Source organism: Leguminivora glycinivorella, chromosome 19 (genome assembly GCF_023078275.1).
Source record: "Leguminivora glycinivorella isolate SPB_JAAS2020 chromosome 19, LegGlyc_1.1, whole genome shotgun sequence".
NCBI lineage: Eukaryota > Metazoa > Arthropoda > Insecta > Lepidoptera > Tortricidae > Leguminivora > Leguminivora glycinivorella.
In genome coordinates, this window is record NC_062989.1 from 9339270 (window position 1) to 9349391 (window position 10122).

Sequence of the window (10122 nt, forward strand, 5' to 3'; positions counted from 1 at the left end):
TTTAATCTATGGTGTGACGACATTTATTGTTAATGAGTTGGAATACATAGTAACACAGCAGGTTATTCGCAAAACTTATAATAAAAAATATTTGTAATTATTTATTAAGATTACATGTCGTAGATACTCGTATGCAGATTAAAATATATATACAGTAGCTAAATTTTCCCTTTAGAGCCACTTGCACCCGAGGGTTAACCCACCATTTTATATGGAATTTGACAGTTGACAGCCCACTAACCCTGAGTTAAGTGGTCGGTGCAAGTGGGCCTTTAGGGTCTGTAAAGGGAACCCTGTACAATAAATCTAATCTACAGTTAAAGTTCTAAATGACCCGGAGATGCTTATGTAGTCATCACTGAAGTAATCTTTTGGCTTCTTGGATAGGTCGATCGTAGAACGATTAGATTCTTCCATACATTCTTTATGCTTCTTTGAGAATAATTCATTAACGAAGACCTCTGCAAAAGGGAAACGTTGAAATTAAAACATTGAAATAGCATCTAGGTATCTAATTAATTTTTATTTGTGAATGAAATTACAGGGTACCTACGTCTAGTGACGTCCTCTGGACACATAAATACATACATAATCCATAATAATATTATAAATGGGAAAGTGTGTGTGTCTGTTTGTTTGTCCGTCTTTCACGGCAAAAAGGAGAGACGAATTGACATGATTTTTTATGTGGAGATAGTTGAAGGGTTGGAGAGTGACATAGGCTACTTTTTGTCTCCTTCTAACGCGAGCAAAGCCGCTGGCAAAAGCTAGTAATACATTAACTCGCAGTGTATTCCCAAAGAAAGAAGAATAAAGAACATATGAAACTGCTCAAGTTTCAGTGTTACTCTTAGCAATACAATACAATACAATACTCTTTATTGCCCACCTCACATAGTTTACAAGTAATGCACAAGAAACAAAAAACTATTAAACAGAGGTAACAACAGGCGGTCTTATCGCTTAAGAGCTATTTCTTCCAGACAACCTTTGGGTATTGGAGTTATTATCAGAATATACGGTAGGTGGCTCTAAGATATATGAAAAGTAAAATTTAAATATAACCAAACAACACTAAACACTCATGCAAATACACATAGGTACTCAAATAAGTATAACCATAAACATACATAAACATACCCACATAATAAGGTGTATATATTAAATAATGAAAAAAACAACAGTGTCATTCATAAAATCTAAGGAATAATGGGGTTGACAGAAATCAAAAAATAATTGCGATGATATGACACGGTTTGGAGCGGTTTTCTACTGTTCTCCTACCTATTCAACTACATTGATCTTAATTTAATTATTTACTCCTAGTTATAGTTTGCGTCATTTTAATAACCAGCAAATGACCACACTTTTCCGTTTGTTAAAAGATAATAACTTGATATAAATGAATGTAAGTTGTAACTTATACACTCTGAAACCGCTGAATCGAGCTGATAGAATTCAACCTTGGAAATGATTCCTTAAGGGCATACAATTTTTATCTTACTTCCACCCCAAAATTGAGGAAATAGTGTGAGGTGATATTAAATACTAATCAAGCAATCTGATCAAAAATAATTAATTCTAAAGGAAGTATTGCTTTCAATTTTGTATCAGGCGCTATTTATATTATTTCCAAACAAACAAAGATTTCTAAAATTCTTAAAACATAACAAAACTCGCAATAGATTGCGATTCGGAAAAAAATTAAGAGTGATAAAATGAAAATCATTAAACAAGATATTTTTAAAAGTTGCTGAACAAATGGCTTAGTTTAAAAAGTTCGAGTATAGTCTACAGTTATTTTGGATACTGTTACAGGATACACTTATACCCGGTATAAATGGTGCCTAATCTGTAGTAAAACCATTCAGCTCTGGAGGAACACGCCAGGCATGAACCATTCCAAGGCTCTCATCAGAGCCTACAGCAAAAAGGCGTCCTCAAATGCCTTAGCGCTGTCAAGGAACCAACTACGCAACTTAGTAAGAGTGCTCACAGGGCACTGCCACCTGAACAAGCACATGCACATTATCGGGAAACGTGCGAGCGGGCGGTGCAGATTCTGCCTAGAGTCTGAAGAAACGCCCCTGCACATCCTGGCAGAGTGCCCCTCTCTAATGCGTACACGTAACATGATTCTGGGCAGCTATCAAATACACCCAGAGGATGTGAGGTATCTCGATCTCAAAAAGATACTACAAATCTTCGAATTTGTAGGACTTGATGGAGAGTTGTAGTAGGTGGCGATCACAATAGATCAGAAATGGTCGCAGTGATACATAAGGCGCCCTGAAGCCTTACATAGCCCCTAATCAAGAAGAAGAAGAAGAAGAATCTGTAATAAATAACCTAGTTTTAAGCTAAATGTATTACTAACAAAAATATGGCTCGATAGACCTGAAATAAAGAATTTCAATTTCAATAAATCTTAGATCGTCACCAAAACAAAAACAAAAAAAAACCGGCCAAGTGCGAGTCGGACTCGCCCACCGAGGGTTCCGTACAAACTTTCTTTCAAACTACCTAGTAAAAATAATCTCATATTTTCATATAACTCATAACTCTAATGACTTGACTAGAAGACAAAAGTATAGGCACTAATGAGTATTATTGTGTATAGCGCCATCTCCCGGTCAATTTGCTAACTAATTTGCGCGACCTGGTTTTTCAGGGATAATTCTTTATAATGTTAACCGATTTAAACAGTTTTTACTTTATTGGACAGAAGATGGTTTACGTAACATCTCGTATTAATTTGAAGTACGATATACATCCGCAAGGGTGGGTAAATTGAAAGTAAAAATCTGAAAAGTTTTTTGTGAATAAAAAAAAAGTATTCAAAATACAAACACGATTATATTTTTCCTGTAATATTTAGTATAAAACCAATGTTTACTAAAATTTTCATAATTTTTCGTTGGTAAACTTCGGAGATAAGGGGGGGGGAACGGTATTTTTTTTACATTTTCCTTCAAAATTCTTTTTTTTTTTTCACAACAAAAAAATTATAAAAAATAGCTTATTTACGTTCAATTTGAGCTCTTTCCAACGATATCCCACTTGACCTAGTAACTTGAAATTTACAGTTTGCCCCCCTTTCATTTTAGCCATTTTCTACAATTAAAATTAATATATTTAAAAAAATTATACTTTCTATTTGTAGAGGTTTACAATGTTCATAACTATTCCAAATTTCAAGTTGATAGCATTAGTAGTTCTCGAGATATTTAGGAATGTGACAGACGGACAGACAGACGGACAGAGTCGCACCATAAGGGTTCCTGTTGTACCTTTTTGGTACGGAACCCTAAAAATACCCATGTCGAAGATAAAATTTCGATCGTATAGAGAGTGCCATATCGTACAGAAAGGTACGAACTGTTTGAAGATCCCATATACACAAATTACTTCCACTGATTTACCTTCGTTTGGTGACCTAATTTATTTTATCGTCACGTTGGGCCTCCGAACCACTGATGCATATTCTATTTGAAAATGCTCCTCGATATGGAGCAAAACATTAGTAAACTGCGATAATCTGTGTTGAAATGATTGCTCTATCTTCAAAAACCCGGGAGGAAATAGTCTAGAGCGTTTGTATGGAGAATTGACCCCTCCTGTTGCATCTTAATGTCTTTATCCCGCCAGGCGGCGCCTGTGCAAGTGTCTAGGCATGTCACTGTCATTCATATGTGAGAGAGAGAAAACAAATATCATTTTCTCGCTCTCGCGTATGAAATTCTTTGTCTTAGTAATGGACTAACAGGGTGGCGCCATCTGCCATAACTTTTGAGTATGCCTCATTTAAATAAATGGTATTTTTAACGTTCTTACCATGCAGTTCACTTAAGCTCGACGTATCACCCCCCAAGTCAGTAGGCAAGATATCCTTAGGCACAAATTCATACAGGGTGTCCTTATTTCTGTGCACATGTAACCTGTCAGCCAGTTTCTTCGGTAGCAATTGCTTTGCGAATGCTACTAGAGCATCGGTTGCCTTAGATGTCGTAAGCACGTGTAGACCTTTGAGGCGCATGCCGTGCCTGGAAATACAGAAGGAAATTATAGTTTGCCAATTTATAAAAAAAAACTACTTATGGATAGCGTAGAATGACGAAAAACTGACCATGACTTGCAAGGTCAATTTTGGAAAGACAAATAGTGTAAGCGTGTAGGTATTTGAATCCTATGCCAATTTAGACCCTTTTCATAGTTAAAACTTCAAGACTTCTGTGGCAAATACAGCACGGTGTTAATAAGACAGGGTTCTAAAGTGATCTAGGATTCAAATTGGTAAAACGTATCTCTATAGCAACTAGTCAATCAATTGGAACCCTATAGGGTATAGGCCACACCACAACCATGTCAAAATGACCAGCACTAAGAGATTTCTTACAATCTGACTTATAACGTCACTGTGACATAGTTCTACAGTGGCCTAGGGCCCCAATTGTTTGACTGTACATTATGAACACGACACGAGCAGCAAAACGTTTTGTATCTACCTTTAAGTTACTTACTTACATAATTTACTTCTTACCTTTAATATAGTCAAACATTGCTGCAGAAGAGTAAAATGTCGGGTAGAAAAAGCCAGTAGATCTATCAAGTTGATTTCCCGGAAATCCAAAATAGCTACCAATCCATTTGGATAATCATGTGCCATGGAATATTCGCATGTCTGAAAAAAAACCAGCTTGACTTGACTATTGTCTTTGCGTAATTTGTTACATACATACAATCACGCCTGTTTCCCATAAAGGGGTAGGCAGTGCACATGAACTACTCAAGTTTCAGTGCCACTCTTGGCAAAAAGAGGTTGAAAGAAAACTAAAATTGTGACATTGCAGTGACAGGTTGCCAGCCTCTCGCCTACGCCACAATTTTAACCCATATCCCACAGTCGGCTTCTACGACACCCACGGGAAGAAAGGGGGTGGTGAAATTCTAAACCCGGCACCACACGTAATTTGTTAATCTAGCCTTATACCTATCTTACTATACAGGGTGGTGATAAGAGCCCCACCGACTATCTATATCTCTACACCGTATAAGACAAAGTCGACCGCCGCGTCTGTCTGTGTGTGTGTTCGCGATAAACTCAAAAACTACTGAACGGATTTTCATGCGGTTTTCACTAATGAATTGATTGGTTCTTGAGAAAGGTTTAAATATATAATTTGTTGAGATTTTGTTTGAATTCGTTGAAATATGACAATATTTGCTAATCAAGTCGGACAAAATTCCGCTGTTTGAGAGCTTTAATCAAAAACGCTGCCCAAACCGTTTGAGCTATATTAAAACAATGTATGGCGAAATTCTGTCTCTCTCTCTCTCATAGATCTACAAACAAATCGCAATGGCGTATGTCTATATTTCACGGATAATTTATTTTAACCATTTTTATGATAGCCCCGTGCGTAGCCGTGGTGGGCCGCTAGTTATTAATAAGAAAAAGTGACTGGTTTTTAGTTTATCGTCCGGCGAATAATGTCAATAGGCACCTTTATAGATACGTAGTCAGGCCTTAGGCCGATAGTCCACTATCATAATTATGTTTATCATATAAATATGATCATAGGTCTGAATGCCTCCCTTTTTCTCCAACGTGAAAAAAAAGGACGGCATGTTGCCTATGATCATAGTGTTATGATAAACATATGATAGTGGACTATCGGCCTTACTAACTTCACCGACTTAACATGGAAACGTAAGGTAAAAGTACCAGTACTCGACACGCTAATACCCAATAGGTGACAATTTTCTGCTAAATTTATTGACAATCACCAAGGATTTACAATCTTCATACTAAAAATCGTACCTCGATTTTTTAGCGCCACCTATTAAATACTATCATAACTACATTGATGATGCCTACAAACTTTTTTTTTTTAAATGTGTATTGACATGATATTATCATGATATTAAAATAAAGGAATTCTTATGTCATTTGTTCTCATATAAATATACATACATACATACAATCACGCCTGTATTCCATAAAGGGGTAGGCAGAACACATGAAACTACTAAAGCTTCAGTGCCAATCTTGGCAAATAAAGGGTTGAAAGAAAACGAAAACTGTGACATTGCAGTGACAGGTTGCCAGCCTCTCGCCTTCGCCACAATTTAACCCATATCCCATAATCGCCTTCTACGACACCCAAGGGAAGAAAGGGGGTGGTTAAATTCTTAACCCGTCACCACACAGGCGACGTTCATATAAATATAAAAAATAAAAACACGCAAAAATATTTGGGGAAAATATGGTTTTGGAAGTGGCCAAAATCGGCTGCCAAACAGCGCCATCGCCATCTAGTTTTAAGCCTAAAAAGTCTGGCAGTAAACTTAGTCTACTCTAAATATGGTAATCACTTTCTTCATCTTGTAATACATTCTTCCCACATGCAAGTAGAGCTGCGAAATTTCATGGAGAAATTATGAATGAATTAAATCATTAATGGGTTAAATTGTGGCGTAGGCGAGAGGCTGGCAACCTGTCACTGCAATGTCACAGTTTCGTTTTCTTTCAACCCCTTATATGCCAAGAGTGGCACTGAAGCTTTAGTAGTTTCGTGTGCTCTGCCTACCCCTTTATGGGATACAGGCGTGATCGTATGTATGTTAAATCATTTACAAATTCGCCATGCACTTTTGCAGCTCACTGTACAAACTAAAATAACCTAGGCTGGAAGAAAAACTTTACAAAAAACTTACTATAACCGCGTAAGTGACGAATCGTATAAGTAGGTCAGAAGTCAGCGTTTTGGTGTCATATAGTTTGGACAAGCTTACTCTGGAACCGTCTTTGGTCACATTACGCAGATGAACGCTGTTACTGAAAAAAAAAATTACATATAGTTAAATAACTGCATGACATCTTCAATTCGAGATATCATATATTATCAAGTTATATCATATATATTCAACCTACGAATACGACATAAATATGGTAAGGTATACATACATACATAACATACAATCACGCCTGTATTTTTTTTTCTGAAAGTTGAATTTTTAGGTTTGTATGAGATTTTCAAAATTTCAACCCTAATGCGGAGGCAGAAGATGTTGATTTAAAAATCTGAAAATTTGCACAAAGGCTTCATAGACTAAGGGGCATTGATTGATAACTATTAGGTTTGCTAATTCCAGAAAAGTGTTTTTTCGCTCCACCCTACTGTATATCATACAGGACTTCAGGAAGAATTTTTGATTTCTTTCAACCCCTTTTTGCCAAGAGAGGCACTGAAACTTGAGTAGTTCATGAGCTCTGCCTACCCCTTTATGGGATACAGACGTTATTATATGTATATATGTATGTTTGTATATCATAAAGGGGTAGGCCTAGTACATGAAACTACTAAAGCTTCTTTGCCACTCTTGGCAAAATAAGGGGTTGAAAGAAAACGAAACTGTGACATTGCATTGCACAGACACGCCACAATTAAACCCATATCCCACAGTCGCCTTCTACGACACCCACGGGAAGAAAGGGGGTGGTGGAATTCTTAACCTGTCACCTCACAAACAAGGTAAGGTATAGGTAATATAAATAGGTAAGGTACCAGTGTTTGACAGTGCCCCAGTAGATGATACTTTCAATCAACGTCCTAATTGCACCGGCGAGACTGTCAAAATCGCAGAAAACTCATTTTGGTAGTTACGACTCTAACATAACTGTACTAGATTTATGATTAATTGATTAATGGCTCGATAGAAAGTAATTTCAAATATTGGTCTAAGTTAAGTTGGCCGCAATTTTAACAAGCGGTACAGTGAAAATTGGTGCAAATATTAATTAATGTCAAACTTGAAACTATGTCGCTTACCTTCAATCTTGGGTAAATCCATTCTGCTTTAAGGTTGAATATAATAAAAAATATAATAATTATAATAATTATAGCTTAAGAAAAGAGATAAATAAATGAAAAATAATAATTACTATAATTACTATATATTATTATTTTAATAATTAATTACTGAATTTATTTGAGAATACATTCTTCTATTTTTAAAATGTAATATTGTATTGTACCCTAATTATGATAATTTAACTTTAACTCTGACATGTAAAATTGTTAATTTTATGAATAAATGAATATGAATATGAATATAATTATGATCTTTTTTTTTTATATTATTATTATTCACAACAACATGTACACTTTTACAAATTTTATATAATCTCGCCAAACTATGACGTTTGATGGCGAGCGATCTGAAAGATAATCAACCTTATACCAGAATGGATTCACCCAATTATAAATATAAGCGACACAAATATGACTTAAACTTAACCCTTGTATAAAGATAAGATAAGAGACCTATACATACTAAGTTTTAAAATCCTCCGTGAAGTAACTTCGTTCGGTAATAGTGAACTGCATAGGCCAAATAGTCCGTAATGTACAAATCTTCTCTATACGGAGTTTAGACCGTTCCAAGGACCCTTTAGAAACTAGTAAATTTTTTTCGAAGTATGTATCAGCTGGAAAAAGTTAAAAACTTAATTTATGAAGGATATTTCTTGGTAAAAAATATTAATTTATTGATACATCTGGCCCCGCATCTGAATTGCATTTTTACAACGCGAAACGCAAACTAAACGCCGCGAAAGGTAGTCTGACTCTGTCGCGATAATTAGCAAGAGCGAGAGAGATAGATATCTACGAGCGTTTCGTTTCGTGAGCGTTTATGCATTCGGCTACGCACGCTGATCCCCAAAATTTCTAGCACTAGGCTGTCACTGATATCTCGGGCTTATGTGCGGAAATCTTAAAACACGAACAGAAACCTTTTTAATATTTCGGGCACACTTTGAGCCTATACTCAATTTATTATTTTAATGTAGGTAATTTAGAAAGGGGAATCTTGATATGATGGAAATAATGGCGATTTTTATGCGACTTTCGAAATTAGACGACTTTCGGAATTACCCTAATGCACCTTACCTATGTTTCTTTAGTCTATCTCTATTGTAAAGTGCGAGTTTCCTAAGATAGCGGGTTCGTACTTGCCATGCTGGGCGATCTGTATTGAGTATTCCTCTCGACTCTTATACCCACGGGAAGAAAAGGGTGATTTTTTAAACCGGCACTACACAAAACAGTATAAGAAAAAATACTAATATAATCATATACAAGTTGAAAAAACTTGTAATTGTAAATAAACATACATACATACAATCACGCCTGTATCCCATAAAGAGGTAGGCAGAGCACATAAAACTACTACAAGTTTCTGTGCACTCTTGGCAAAAAAGGGGTTGAAAGAAAACGAAACTGTGACATTGCAGTGACAGGTTGCCAGCCTCTCTCGCCTACGCTACAATTTAACCCACATCCCACAGTCGGCTTTACGATAGCCACGGGAAGAAAAGAGGTGGTGAAATTCTTAGCCTGTCACGGGAGAATTGTAAATAAAAATTTAAATAAAGCAACTTACATTGATCCTTCTTGTTAAAATATTCCTGTTTTTGTATCCAATTTCTTAACAATTCTATAGCTTGTCTGATTCCTTCCGTGTCATCCATGTTGCTTGCTTTCCTGACAATTTTAAGTTGGTCTTGCCTGAATTTGTAAAACCCACCATCAGGTAATTTTTGGAGAATTTTTACGTCCATAGTTTTTTCTTAAGGACACACGTCGGCCAACAGTAAAAAGATTTTTGATACTGTCGTGAATGTCATGCAACTTTTCGATAAAAACAATATCAAAATTAAAACGGAAGAGATTGTAAGTTTGCCTTCAGAAGCAGTAGTTATAATTTAAACCTTCGTTTTATCGAAATCACAATTTAAGAGAATAATTATAGATTAAATTTGGTAAATATTGTCTTAAGAGTACCTTAACATTTTTATGTATAATACAGTAAAGAACCCGTCATATTATTAAATGAAAACGCGACTTAATCGCGTAAAACTTACGTTTATTTTATCCCGACGTTTCAGACATGACATTACGTGAATTACGTCCGTGGTCACGGGTAGAACGGGGATATAAACGTAAGTTTTACGCGATTAAGTCCCGTTTTAATTTAATAATAAGAACCCGTCAGTCGAAGAAATACTAAAAGTTCACGCCGACCGATCTGGCCTCGCGCGTGGTGACCCTGCCTGCT

At 36.1% G+C, this 10122-nt stretch overlaps 1 protein-coding gene across 1 annotated transcript; it reads right to left on the reverse strand.

The window, feature by feature from the left end:
- Positions 1–76: 76 nt before the first annotated feature.
- Positions 77–9597, reverse strand: LOC125236762. Its single transcript, XM_048143686.1, has 6 exons — positions 9448–9597; positions 8338–8491; positions 6718–6838; positions 4521–4681; positions 3835–4043; positions 77–461 (listed from the first exon to the last, which is right to left on the reverse strand). Exons 1-6 carry the CDS (start codon positions 9533–9535, stop codon positions 307–309), a joined length of 888 nt encoding a protein of 295 aa, XP_047999643.1. The 5' UTR covers positions 9536–9597; the 3' UTR covers positions 77–306.
- Positions 9598–10122: the final 525 nt, after the last annotated feature.

Excerpts from the sequence above, each read along its gene's own strand:
- LOC125236762 (XM_048143686.1), bottom strand. The coding sequence starts at position 9,535 with ATGGATGACACGGAAGGAATCAGACAAGCTATAGAATTGTTAAGAAAT. Across the intron at positions 4,044-4,520 it reads GTAAGAAGTAAATTATGTAA|GCACGGCATGCGCCTCAAAG; the intron begins GTAAGTAACTTA and ends CTGTATTTCCAG. Across the intron at positions 462-3,834 it reads GAGCTTAAGTGAACTGCATG|AGGTCTTCGTTAATGAATTA; the intron begins GTAAGAACGTTA and ends TCCCTTTTGCAG.